General features: G+C 39.9%; 1 protein-coding gene across 3 annotated transcripts; it reads left to right on the forward strand.

Annotated features, from left to right (window-relative positions):
• The first annotated feature begins 4,904 nt into the window (after nucleotides 1–4,904).
• On the forward strand, nucleotides 4,905–13,596 carry SNX20 (sorting nexin 20). Of its 3 annotated transcripts, none has more exons than XM_017740854.1 (5): nucleotides 4,905–4,961; nucleotides 5,492–5,623; nucleotides 7,666–7,843; nucleotides 9,499–9,650; nucleotides 12,151–13,596. In XM_017740854.1, exons 3-5 carry the CDS (start codon nucleotides 7,678–7,680, stop codon nucleotides 12,817–12,819), a joined length of 987 nt encoding a protein of 328 aa, XP_017596343.1. In that variant the 5' UTR covers nucleotides 4,905–4,961; nucleotides 5,492–5,623; nucleotides 7,666–7,677; the 3' UTR covers nucleotides 12,820–13,596. The 3 variants fall into 3 exon arrangements, with proteins under 3 accessions (XP_017596343.1, XP_008637016.1, XP_017596344.1); XM_008638794.2 differs by lacking the exon at nucleotides 4,905–4,961 and adding an exon at nucleotides 4,982–5,110; XM_017740855.1 differs by lacking the exons at nucleotides 4,905–4,961; nucleotides 5,492–5,623 and adding an exon at nucleotides 6,099–7,388.
• Nucleotides 13,597–14,630: the final 1,034 nt, after the last annotated feature.

A 14,630-nucleotide genomic window follows, 5' to 3' on the forward strand; every position in this document is an offset into this window, starting at 1 on the left:
CCCGCTCCAGCCCGTTCTGGGAAGGGACACGCCCGCGTCCAGCGCTGTGTCCTGAGCCGGAGTCGCTGGTGGTTGTCCCCGGCGCGCGCAGAGAGGTTCCTCGGGAGGTGGCAGAGACGTCCCGGTGCAGTCACGATGCTCCCCGGGAAGAATTAATTGCAGAATTAATAACAGGCCCTCCGTGTGGGCTCGGGAGGAGCGCCGGAGCGATTTCAGCCGTGCCGGTGCACAAGGGGCGGTTTCCCCTGCACAGCCCTGACCTTTCCGCGTGGTGAGCTCGGGGCAGTTCCGCAGAGTTCCCAGAGCCTGTTCGCCAATGTCAGGCTTCGGTCTGGATTCAATACCCACTTCGGAAATATTTTCACTCACAAGAAATTGAAGAAATGCTACTGAATATTTCATTTAATAAAAGCCAAGTGTAGCTCCTCTTAAACCGACCTACATTTGTTTGTGCCTGTCATCTGAATGCTGCGCTATTTTATCCACTTAGCATCACTGTTGTTTATAGATGGTGAGCTCTGCTTAAATTATGAATGAGAGAATGAACTCTGGAATAGAAGGGAATTGCTCAACAGGACAGTTATGTTTAAAGACTCTATTCATGCATGCAGTATTTCCAAAAAACAACATTTAGTTTAGAGAAGATTTCTTTTTATTCATGTAGTATTCTAAACTGGTGCTTTAAATTTCATTTTTAAAATATTTCTAAAGTTTTGCACTTTTAGAGATGGACTTCCTACAAAGAAGCATCTTTTAAGGATACAACATTTGATCCTGTACCTCAGGAGGTTACAGTAATATTGGCACATAAATAAACACTTTCCTGGTTTCTTAGCATCTGTAGCATTCCTTTAATATATGTTTTCATGTAATTTAGTAAGATGTGCAGTTCAACATTAGCTAAAGTAAAGGCTGTTCCAGTAAATCCTGTTCCCTACAGCTCTCTGGAATCCAGAGACAGTCAGTAAGCAGATCCAATGCAGCCCCAAATCAGGGGTTGAGTGCCCATTTCTAAGCTCTGAAGCAATGTGAGTCACTACCAAGGCTTTTGCTAGGAAGATGAGAAGGCAGGGTTTTTATTTGTGTGGGCATGTTCAAGACGGAAAGGACACAGACACCAGCAGGAGTTTCCAAGAAACCCCTGAGGAAACAATGAGATTCCATCCACTATGGGATGAATGCTCACACTAATCATGCCACCTAGTCCCTTAAAAGCAAAATTGCATTTCAAAGTCTCATTTAATTTTTAAACAATAAATAGCATTGAAAAATACACTATACTAAGTAATATACTAAGATTTATGCCTTCCTCCTTTTGCAGAAGAGCATACAGTAGCCCCAAGTCATGCTCTGCTGATCCTCAAGGTGGCTATCTATACACAGCTGCTGCAGCCTCCGCTTGTAGAGCTGCCTTTTATGCTGCTGCAAGCTGCATTAACGTGTCTGCTATAAATCCTGTTATCCCAAATTTCATTATATTTACATTTTGGGTATAAATAAATCACATGTGGAGCATGACTGTAAGTATTAGCCAAAGTACACCATAATTATATGTGAGAAGAAAAGGGTACAGACACATTGTGAGCATAAAATATCAAACTACTTGATAGGAATGACTACATGTAGTGTTCGTAACAACTCACAACAAAATATTTAAAAATATTCTGTATTCCATGTAATTATGCACTTAATCCTCTATGAATTCATTGGAAAAGGGGCCAACATGGCCCATTTACAAAGCCTGTCATTCTGCAGACAGAACAGTGCTTGTGACATTTAACCCAAGTTAATATCCCATTGACCCACTGGGCTTGCACACAGCTCCGTGTCACTGACAGACCACAGATGAAAGGCAGGCCAGGACTGGTGTTTACTCTAAAGCTCCTTCATACTCCTTTAGAAGTATAAAGGAGTTGTAAAGTGATAACAGGACTTTGGCAGTGTAAAATGGGCCTGTTACATCTCTTTTATGTTGAAAACTCTGTCAGTAACACCAGCACAAGACATTTGCCATTAAACAGCGAATGATTTCTTTAAACCACACTCTTGCTAAGAGAGACATGTTTTGTAATAATGAAGTATGATAAACAAATTTCACTTTCAAATGACACAACACTGTACAATTACATTATTATAGCATAGCATGGAACAGAATTTTGTGCTGTGCCAGGATAGGAGTATGGTATTCATTTATCACAGCATTACCCCCAAAGTGCAGAATATTCATCAAAACAGATGATTTTTTTTTTTCTGCTAATTCAAACATGGAAACGGCTGGTATTTATCCAGCTGCATTAGAAAAAAATAGAGAGGGAAGGTGCTTGCAGAAGCATCAAAGACAGTCCGACCACACTTTCTAAATATTAGTTATATGATAAAAAGGGACTTGGATAAATATGTCAGGTATTTCTGCCCCCTTGTTTGTTTAGGGTTTTGTCATTATCTACTGTTCTAATGAATTATTTAAATACTGTTTAGCTAAATAGTTTGGGGCTTGAGATGGAAAAGTAGCACAGACTACGAGGTTGCCTGAAGCTGCACTTCTTAGGACAGAAGCTGAAGAGTATTTTGTAATAGGGATATTACAGCCACATTCCTTAACAAGAATAAGACCTTACTCTGCCTATGATAAAATGCAAATAAAACCAGCCAGAAAACTGCAGTTCATACATGACATTGGTTTAGCTCCCAAGTTTTCCAGCTCATACCAGCTTTGTAGTCTATGGTTAAATATTGTATCTGTCAGGGTTTGTGTAATCTGTCTGATTGGGAAAATGGGAACTGCCCAGATTGGGGTATAAATCAAAGCAGAATGTTTGACACAGTGGCAGCAGTCCTTTTTGGTTCTTTAACTGTCAAAAGCACACAGTCTTTCAATAGTGGCAGGCATCCTTTACATGGCATCACAATGCTGGCTCATCTCTTGGCTGGTCACCAAGTTTTGGCCATAAACTTTCAGGCTGTTCTTCTTAAAATGAGTAATTTAATCTTAAATGGGTATGGAGGATATAACTCATATGTCAGCCACCTTTTATTCACTGCACTGTTATGATTTTAACCTTGCCTCACTCCTACATTATTGCAGAGCACACTTTTCCCGTATCCCTTGGTAGGTGCATTTTAACACCGTGCCCTTTATGTCTGACAAAGTCAGTGCTTTCACAGAATACAAACTGTGAATAAGCCACTGTATCAGGATCCCTTTTCCATCCCTGACAACGACAGAAAATGTTTTTCCATTAAAATTTACCACAGTTTTATGAGTATTAAGGTAAATTGGTGGTGTAAATGCACTTGCCCATCTCTCAGAATGCTTTGCTGCCATTGTGAAAATTTTCTTTTCTACTGCTTAACCTTTACATAATATTTGGCTGTTGGAAGTGTAGCTGAGAATACAAAAAGAAAGATATTAGTTATGCATTCTTCCAGCAAACAACACTGTGTACTGCAGTGGGTTTTGCATGTGCTAATCAAGTAGACACTTAGAAAAGTAAAATGCTGCCAGACTAACTAGGTCCCAGTGAAGGGCAAGGCACTGTTTGGACCAAACCTGAGCTCCTGGGAGCAGGATGTGGAGTAGCAGCCTGCTAAACCTGCTGTGGATGTCACAGCTCCTGAGCATGAGGAACACCCTCAGGAATCAATTGTGACCATAATAGCTGACTCTACAGCAGAATTCTTGTGGAACACCCTTGATTTGTAAATATAATAACACATTTCATTTCTTTTAATCATCCAGGTTAATTGTACTAGAACTTACTTATTCTGAAATAATTGAAAGTAGAGGTCACACTTAATATACTGATAAATGTACTTTTTTCTTTCCTTTTAGCTTTATCTAGAGCAGGACAATAGCACTAAGCATCACAAAATAATTCATTGCTTTTTGGCACCACATAAATTAACTGATTCAGAATTCAAAGTTGAGATACATCCATAAACTGTCAGCATGAGTGAAATACACTGAAATCCCCCTTGGTTGTTGCTCACAATTGTAACCAAACCCATAAATCTAACTTTAAAGGAATGAGAGTAGTGCCAGAAACCCATGCCTTGTCTACACTTAAAAGAGTTGGCTGGTATAGCTACACCTTAGAGCTGAATTGGCAAGCACAGATTTCTTTTCGGGTGTAACTTAAATCACTTTCCTCATGGAATATTCTAAAGTGGCCGAAGGACTCTGCCAGTATAAAAGCATCTTCTCCAGGGCTTTTGCCAATGTGGCTGTAGCTGCATGCAAGGGATTTTTCATCATTCTGACAGCTATTTCAGCAAAACTCCTACATTTAGACCAAGTCCAAGTTAAAGTTGGCATTGTTTTATGTTGCAAATAAAGCAGAAGAGAAGCATTACCAGTTTATGGTCCTGGTTTTACATTATTTTAAATTGTTTGTTCTAAAGGAATGTGTGGGGCAGGATCCATGTGGTCCTTTGGATGTTTGCCTCCCACATTTGTGCTGCATTAAAATTGCTTGGTTTTTCAGTGACTGAACTTTGGCAAAGGGGAAACTTACATTACTAAAAAAAGATAGTGTCCATATTATTTACCCCAGAAATAGCTATCCTGATGGTTTAAAGCAAATTTCCAAACTGAAGTGAACTCCAAAAAAAGAAGCATCTGGGCCAAAGGACATGTGGATTAATACCACATTCTTCTTCATTTTGTCCTCAATTCAACAATGAATTTAAGCACATGTAGGATTAATTTTAGGCACACTTGTAAGCCCATCTCAAGTTTAGTAATCATGTCAGATATAATAATGCTCCTATTTGAATTTTAATTGAGCAGATATTTGAAATTAATCACATTCTGCACTGTGCAGAATCAGGATTTCTGTCAGAAGCACAAGTTTACACAGAACAAGGCTGTTTGTTGTGATGCCATCTGCATTTTCTTTCCTGAACTGGATGTTAAGCCTGTATTTTAAAGACGTCCCAAGGGGCATTATTTTTCCACATAAGTACATTTTACATATTTGGCTTTTCCCCCCCTAATCTCCATTTTGCTGAGAGTGTTTTTTCTTGCTTCAGAAACCCATGCAGAGAAGTTTGCCTGGATTGTGTTGACTGCATGGAAGTCCCTCCCGTGCCCAGGGGCCGCTAGCGCTGGGTGCCGGGGGATGATGCTGGCGCTGGGTGCCGGGGGACGATGCTAGCGCTGGGTGCCGGGGGACGATGCTAGCGCTGGGTGCCGGGGGACGATGCTAGCGCTGGGTGCCGGGGGACGATGCTAGCGCTGGGTGCCGGGGGACGATGCTAGCGCTGGGTGCCGGGGGACGATGCTAGCGCTGGGTGCCGGGGGATGCTAACGCTGGATGCCGGGGGATGATGCTGGCGCTGGGTGCCGAAGCCCGCAGCGGGGCCGGGCCGGGCCGCGGGCGGCCCCGGGGCTGCGGGAGGCTCAGGAGGGTTCATGCGCAATCGGGCAGCACCGAGCCAATGGGACGGGGAAGTCTGATTTAACCGAGGCTTCTTCCTTCCTTTTTGTAAGACACAGAATGTGCCCGCTAGGTGAAAGCACGGACATCTTTCTCTGCGTTTCGGACACGCGGGGCGGGCTCTGCTCTGTGGCCTCGCACAGAGCTCACATGTGCCACGACTAAAAGAATTCGGCGATTTCCAGGTGGGTGCTCTGGGCGCTTCGGGGTCTAGGGCTACTTAAAACCCTGTGAAGGAGATGGAGCAGCACTCACCCTGAAACGGAACAGGATGCGTGTCTGCTCAAGATAAAATCGTGTAATTTGTTGCAGGGGGGTTGTGTTGTTTTGGATTTTTTTTTTTTAATATGGAAAAATAAGTAGTAGCTTAGTTAAAAGAGCTTGCGATGAGTTTTAGCTGTGAAAATGAAACTGTTTGCATGAAGTGCAGTTAGTATTCAAGGTACATATATTCAAGGCAGAAGACTTGTGTGTCATAACATCCACTTCTGCATTCTTCTGTTTACAAGTGTGTTATGTATCTCTGGTAAACCATGTTTTAAAGTAGTATTAATATATATATATATATGTATGTGTATATGTATATAATACACATGTATACTCATATATATATTTACGTATATAAAGCTATAAATATAAAAAAAATTTTTTTTCAATGTAAATACAATTTTTCTCATAAAGTTATCCCAACTTATAACCAAGAAAAAAAGCTGTCATTTAAATTTTTTTGGCCATTTTCAGATTCCTCATTTAATCTACTATATATTCTCTTGGGATAAACTGGTCTGATTTTCAAAAGACTGACCAGTTAAACAATAAGTAAGTGGCTATTCTTCATATTAAAAAAGCAGATCATAAGGAGGACTGAAGAACAGTAAGAACTTTCACTCCGAGAATAAGGGCTTCCATGATGCTTTTCTTAAGGAGGATGACAACATTTGTGTACCTGCTTGTGCAAGCCAGCCAAAGGAAAGGTTTCTGTTAGAGGAAAGTGTTTGCACTTCCATTATTTCCAGTGGGGAAAGTAATTTCTTTTCTTTTTATAGCCTTGCAGCTTGCCCAGAAATCAGTAAGTCTGCTGAAGGAGTTTCCTCACCTCTGTATCCAGCATTGCATAAGTGTGTGGTAGACAAGTGGAGGCAAAATTATATGTAGCAACAACCCTGTCCTAAACCCTCCCATTACTTAATAACCACTGCTTGGGCATTATTTTAGCAGGGTTTCTTGTAAAACTGTATTGTTCCGTTACTTGATTTTCACTTGTTGGCTGAACTGTGAGCAACACTTCGCTCATGCTGAGGGAATACAGCACCTTGGCAAAGGTTTTAGGATGTTCTTAGAACTTCTTCAACTGCTCATATAACACAATGGTGTAACAGGCAGGGTTTGTTTGTTTAACAAACAAACAAACAAAATCCCTAAATTTTGATATGTTTAAGCAGCAGAATGGCCAACCTGTGGAGTCTGTGGAGTAGGAGTATATTGTGTTAAGCATTTTATTAGTACATGGTGAAATAGTGGTCCTAGCAGAACAGCTCTAATACAACACAGTATGTAGGGTAAAAGCACAAGTAAAAGGAGAATACTTCTGTATAATAATTAGAAAATTCAGATCTCCTTCCACCAAACCATTGTCAAATTCAGTTGTTCTGTTTTCACAGTTACAGAGACAAGTCTTTGGACGGAACCTAAAGCTGTGAAATATGATAAAAACTTTATATTGCTTTAGATATCACCCTATTTTGCCCTACAGGTTGTGATTAAGAACAGACAACAAGTTTTTAAGTCTTGAGAACAGTAAATTTTAGCAGTGCAAGAGAACCAGGCTGCTGCTTATACTAATTATCTCCAAGATTTTAGTTCATCTGAACTCATACTTGCAAGCTTGAGGGCAAAATACAAGGAGGAAGAAATCTGCCAACACTGAAGTTCATGACAAAATTCTCATAGGTAAGAACTGAGTTCCCCATCTAATCTTATTCAACATAACTTCTTATGGGTTTTTTTGTTTGATTTTAAGCTACCAGAAGAACGTCCAGACACTTTCAGTGGTAACAGTAATAGGGATGGTTCTGCACTATGTAGGTATTTCTATTTACTACTTTTGTTTTTATAAAGTTGCACTGATACAAGTTCACAGAGAACAATGAGTAAGTAATAAGATTACCAAACTGGATCCCCTAAAGGCGTGGTACTAAGAAATGTCATGAGGTTTGTAATCTTTCAGTGACATCAAGAAATGGACCAAGACTCACACTGCACAGCAGAAAGGGAACTGTTGGAAGCTGTAAGCAGAATTACTACATCTTCTACCACAAATCCATCTGATGAAGAAGAAAATCAACCCAAAGCTGAAATTTCATGTCAAGTGAGAAAAGAAAACCCAGAAAAAGATGACACACAAGGTTGATGCTATCCTTTAATTTTGTTTCTTCTAGCTGTTTATGCTCTTGTATTAAAAACTTTGCTTATTTATTGCAGCAGTAGTTCAAACCTGTACTGCCATACTCCACTGAAAATAAGCCTTGATTACACTTGTAGTAATAATGTAGCAATAGTGAAACTGATGCTCATCCTGGTCTGTATATACACACACCGAGTTTTCCTTTCAAATACCTCCTGCCGAAAATGTATCACAGATTTAATTTAGACACCAGCAATGAAAGCAGTGGTCATCAGATGGCCTGTCTTGGGAATGCACTTTCTGTGCATCACAAAATCTGAACTTCTTGGCAGTATCAGCAAGGACACCAACTTGAAGCTAATCTCAAGCAGGCAGTTCTCACATGCCTTTAAAGAGCCAGCACTGAACATTTACTATGCCTAAGATTGCTCTCATCTGTTATTAAATAAAATGCTATGTATAACCCAAAATATACATAATCTCATCAAGATTTTAAGCCTGGAAGGATGTCATAAAAACCACCTCTCCTAGGAAATAGATGCTTTGTAGGGATTGAGCCAAACCCCCAAGGCCTTGATAATTGAAACTGTATGGTCAAATGATTAAGAACATGTAAAAGTGGGGCCACTGAAAGAGTACTGTGGTGCCTTTACAAGTCTATTTCTGCATCAAGCTGTTCTCTTCCCCTTCATTTGTGCTCATTCACCTCCATTAGCAGAATGTTAAATACACTGCAGACTGACTTCAGCTGACTGCCTTGACAAAGATATCCTTGATTAGAAACTGGGACTGGTGTGCCCACTGAGATACAAATATTCCATTTCTTTTATCCACTTTGCTAGCTAGCCTAAATGCCACCTGATGAAATCTATTGTCAGTAGATTTCAAAGACAGAGAAATCGCCTTTTTGAAATGCTCAAAATTCTCCTGTAAGCAAACTCTTTAACCAGCTGTCCTGTGTTTTTACATATGCATGTGTGTGTGTGTGTGTGTGTGTGAGAGAGAGAGAGAGAGAGAGACTGTGGGAAGAGAGAGAGGGGAAAGGAGGGAGGTATATAAAATATTTGTAGCTGAACTGTGCCATCAGTTCAGCTACAAAAAGAAGAGAGGATGTGAGAATTCTTCCTTCAGTTGAGCTGGTTATCCAACTTTGAGGTTAGGATATTCATGTTTTCTCAGCTTTCTCCTATTACTGCACAAACCCCATATTTGAATAGGGTCAGTTTTTGAATATATGTCTGAATTTGCAGCTGCATTGTATTATCTCCTCCATTAGCAACAAAGAAGCCTGGAGAAACATCTGACTCAAAAGACTCAGTGTTTCTTAGGGCTATTTCTGGGATGTTGAAGCAAATCTCCTGCTCAGATTGTGCCCTAGGTTACAACCTTGATATACAGTATTTCTTGGCAGTGTTTTCTCTACAGTTTTGTATTCTACAGATGATACGTTGTCTTTCAAAATTTCAGACCCTAATAGCTTTCCTCAGAGCATCTGCTCCTGTCTTTATTAGCAGTGAAATCATCTATTTTATCAGTCTTTAGGTCTTGCTGTTACAGCAACAGAAAATGTAGGCTGTCCTTTCAAAACAAATGCATAAGAGTTTTCTTTCCAAGTCCAAAGAATATAACCTGAAATACTAAATATATTGGTTTTAGATTCCAGTGCAACCCTAAGTCCCAACTCTTCGATGACCACTAAGGAGCTTCAGGAATATTGGAGGAATGAAAAACGCCAGTGCAAACAAATCAAACTCCTTTTTGAAATCCCATCAACCAGAATTGTAGAGCACCACTTATCTAAATATGTGGTAAGCTAAGAAATGAATATGTAAGAAGATCATTAATTTTTATTCACTCTACAGGGGTCTGCACAGCACACAGCAGGCCTCGCTACATGAAAGCCTTACCAAAGGCCAAGTTTTGCAAGCCACAATCACACTGAGTAGAACCTGTTCTCACTGATTGTATGGGCCTGGCTGGTGGAATCTGCCTCTAAAAAAACCCTCTGACAGTCAGTTCACAAAATCTGCTGCAGTGGAAAAGTGTTATCAAATAAAGTAGTATCTTGAGTATCCTTAAAACACAGAGTTTTGTCAACATTAAGGAAATTCACACAAATATAAAAATATCTGTGTATTTACACTTCCACTGAGCTAGCTGGCTGTAGCAGCTGCAGTGCATTTGTATAATTTCCACATCAGAGATTTCTCTTAGCACAAGTGCAGAATTCTTTGATGTTGACAAAGTCTAGGACATCCTCCAGCCAGATCACTTGGGATCGTTCCCCTTCCCTACTTAGAGCTCCCTTAGGTGGCATATTTGTCATATTTTTAAGATGAAATATGAGTATGAGCAGTGGGAACAATGAAGTAGGTTGGATTTTTTAATCTTTATTCACAGTACTGACACTTAGTTTTTATTTCTGTTTCTGCTCCTGGCCTTCAGAAGGACTGATCTAGAGCGAGTCCCTTTTAGTACGCCTGTGACATTCAGATAGGGATGATTTCCTTGTTTGCTACTGTCTATGAGATCTGTAGATGAAAAATGCTGAGAATCAGCATTGCTGATTCTGGGTGATCCAGTTTGGTAGAATTTGAAGCAGGTAAATGTTTTAGAGACTGTCCTCAGATCTTGTTGTATGCTGTACACACCTACTTCGTTGCTGCTTTTCTTGCATACACTCCTGAGTATCCAGCTTGCTGAATAGTTAAAAATTGGTTTTGTGTAACTGTATGAGAGCAAGAGAATCATTCATCATATGTGCAGTTAAACTTAGTCATAAGTTATGTGCCTAGGCAAAAAGATTTACGTTACAACAAAATTGAGCCAATTTGAATGACAGTTTAATTAAATGCTACTTCTTACCTTTTTCATGCACACTCCGCAAATAAAAAAAGCAAGTACTTGTAAATTATTCACTTAGCTGCCCTTGATAAAATGATAGCTTAAAAAAATTGCTCTTATGATTGTTTTAGAATGCATCAGGCATATATACACTTTTCAGCAGGGAGCAGGACAAAGCATAGGAAAATGTCACAGTGCTTACAAATGAAAAGAGATCAGAGAAGTCAGCTGAAATTTAGAAACCTTTCAAGAAGTGCCTGTAAAGATCATTTATGAAGATTAAAAGAGAGACTTTCTCTTTAAGGAAAAACAAGGAAGAGAATCAGACAGGCATAGTGCGAGTACTGGTTTGCACCCTTCAACAGCAGCAAAGGAAGTAACTGGTATGAGTAAAACCCCTCCAGCTCCTGTGTAAATTAATGGGAACAAGGTGAAGTTGAGTGTCAACATGGTCATCATCCAAAAGGTCAACAGTCTGTGTCCTTAGCAGGTGTCTGGTGACACAGTTGAACTGGCCTCCATGGAGCTGCCATGGTTTACACACATTAGGGATTTGGCCCTTCCTCAATATCACTGCGCTTGGATCAGAACCAGAAGAGATTATTTGTACAACGCAGCACAAAATTTTGGTTTGCAGCTATTTGCCTAATATCACATCCATTACAGTCTTTTTGAGGCTAGTGAAGAGCTGAGGAAGACATGCTCTTGTGTACTGTTAATGTGGGGCAGCACAGCTGTTAGCTGCCAGTGAAGGGGTTTGGATAGCAAGCCCTTGTAGAAATGTCACTTTTTTATATTATTTAAGTGTGAAGTAAGTTTGAATACAGGACAGTGATTTACAGGGGAGAAAAGGATTTGGAGTTGCTCCACCTTATTTCTGCACACACCAGATATATTGCCAAATACTCCCTCTTCTTTCACAGCATTACTAACACCCCCAAATCCCTAGGAATGTCTTATACAAAGAACATTTCTGAATATTATGACCAATGTAAAATAGATTACATTCATTATTAAGTCTGGGAAATCCATTCAGTTCACTGAAGATGATTGATTGCAGCAGCCATGGCTGTTATAAACAAAGTTCAGCTACAGACATGCTTTGTAAGTGTTTTTATGTGCTTCAGTCTGCTGCTAGTTTGCTTTCCCAGCACCTTGCAGGATGGGATCGTTAGTGCACTGTTTATGTACACCTTATTTATGTGCTAAGCCTAAGTCTGGTGACAGAAGTACAGAATGGCAGGAGGTGGGAATTTTTAGTTTGATGGCTGCAGTCTTTCAGGTCTACACTGAGCATGCACCATAATCCCAGACAGTAACTGATTTAGCAGCACTGCTATAGGAGTACATGAGATTACACACAGAAAATTGGTGCAGGAGTATTTCAGCTGGAGGACTGAACAAGCACAAAGTCTTTTCATAGTCCCTTCTCATGCTTGTTTTTTTCTCTTTGATTGTGTTTAGATGTATAAAATCATCATTTTGCAAACAGGGAGTTTTGACAGTAACAAGTCTGTAATTGAACGGCGTTATTCAGACTTTGAGAAACTGCACAGAAATCTGCTGGAGGAATTTAGTGAAGAAATGGAAGATGTGACCTTTCCCAAAAAAACTCTAACAGGGAACTTCACAGAAGAAATAATCAATGAAAGAAAATTAGCCTTCAAGGACTACCTGAGACTCCTATATTCTATGAAATACATCAGAAGATCAAAAAAATTTATCGACTTCTTAACAAGGCCAGAGCTTCAGGAAGCATATGGTTGCCTGCGGGGTGGCCAGTACACCAAAGCCTTGGAAATCCTTTTAGAAGTCATTGGGCTGCAGGAAAGGCTGACGAGAGGGAACCCTGTCTCGGTTGTCCCTACTCTCTGTGCCATCGTGGTGTGCCACAAGGACCTGGAAAACCCAGCAAGTGCCTTTGAGTATGGAGAAAAAGCTCTGTCACGCCTTTGTGTGCATACCAGCCACAGGTATTATATTCCACTGTTAGAAACAATGATCACTCTGGCCTATGAACTTGGCAAGGATTTCCTGTCTTTGCAAGAAAAACTGGAAGAATGGAAGACGAAGAAAGATCCCATACGGATTTTTACCCTGAAAGAACTCGCAGTTCGGGAGTACGTACAATGAACATAAGAAAGATGTAATGAAAGAGCAAACTTTTGAAAGAGTGAGAACTGGAAATTACCTGTTTGGCTTACATAACGTTGTATTAATAGGAAAAAAGTTAAATATCTTCTATGTTCAAAAGAGACATTAACATCTATGTTGGAGTATATTACATCTACTCTACAGATGCCAGGAGTACCTGAGGAGCACCTTAAGGTTTTTGAAGGAAAATTGCAACAATCATTTATGATTTGGTTATTTTGAACATAGCTTATTTTGTGTGAAAAGTCAGAATAAAAAAAAATACCTTTAATAAAGCACTTAAGAATCTGCAGAATCAGAGGCATTACTTGTTCATGTGGAAACCACTTCCTTTCAAGAAGAAAAAGATCTTCTCAGTAGACTCAGTCTAAAGGGGGCATCTTCAGACACTGAATGTAGTTTTTTACTGCTCCAGCTGGGGCCCAGTCATATGGCACCTTGCCATTTCTGAGGATGATGGGTTGGTCCTGTTCCCACTGAATTCAGCTGCTGTGGGCAGGAGGACCTGGGGGGAAGGTTTACAATCAACTTTGGTAGGAGGAAAAAATACAAGTGATGATCATTCCATCAGAGGTGAGGGAATACAATTCATTTCCCTTTTGTAACTAATACAGTTTTGTGACTCTGCATTGAAGGCACATTCTTGTTTGTTTGCCTGCCTCTGTAATTTCCCTCAACTCTAAGGTCTGTCCCATGCACTTATTATAACAATCTGGTAAATTGGTAAATTAATTCTCATAAATATTGTAATTAGCATGTCATTATCTAACATGGCTCATTATTCTCTGCTGAACATAGTCCACTGAGTACTTTCAGGCCTGTATGCCTGTTACAGATACTACCTGCACCACAATGACATTTGTCTATAAATTAGGAATAACTGTATGAATTTACCTCCCAGAGACATGAAAAATTCAGCTAATTGGAAGTGCACTGAAGCTGAAAAACTTTGTTGTGCATTGTTATAAGAAAGCTGTCTTGAAAAAAACCCAGAATAATAGGACTGTCTAGGGTGGAAAGTTAATATTTTAAGCAGCTATTAACAGCTAGGCATTAAACACAAAATACATGGATTACTTGTTATTTGACAATTATTATTTTTTCTAGTTATACCAGAAGTAATAGAATTAAGAGTAATTAATTAAGAGACTTAAGGACTAATCTTCCCACAACATAGCATACTGCAGGACAGTTAGAACGGATCAAAGCTAACACCTTCTTAGAGGATGCATGAATCAGTAACAAAGCAGTGAAGAAAAAAGCTTTTCTGGGGTCTGCATCACACCTAGGCAGTTTGAAGTTCAGGTAGAAAGGAAGCATGGCCTTCACACTGCCCTAACTCCACAACAGAATGGGATGAAAAACCAAAAGAATACAAAAAAAATATTTCCTCCCTTTTTCCCCCTCCCCTCCTTGAGTGCAGCATCCCAGCTCTCTTGGATTCTCCTCAGTTTCTATGGGGTGGCACATGAGTATCTACCTGCACCCACAGACCCTCACCTTGCAGCTGACCACAAGATTAGAGGGTCCATAAGTACATGTGTCTGGCAAGGACAATTACCAGGAAAGCAGCACATCAGTAAGATTTTACTTAGCCTTTATTTGTGCTGATGTTACAACTTTCCATCTCTGAAGGACTAACTGATCTAAAGCTCACCAATTTCTGCTGGCGTGTTTTGAGGTGCAATTGGGCTAAGGGAAAAATTTACATAATTCAAAATTCACTAAAATAAACAGTGCGAAAAACCCCACAGTTTTGTTGGTGTAAGCCAAATCTCTTTTGAGAATGT

This window comes from Corvus brachyrhynchos, unplaced genomic scaffold (assembly GCF_000691975.1).
Source record: "Corvus brachyrhynchos isolate BGI_N302 unplaced genomic scaffold, ASM69197v1 scaffold26, whole genome shotgun sequence".
Taxonomy (NCBI): Eukaryota; Metazoa; Chordata; class Aves; order Passeriformes; family Corvidae; genus Corvus; species Corvus brachyrhynchos.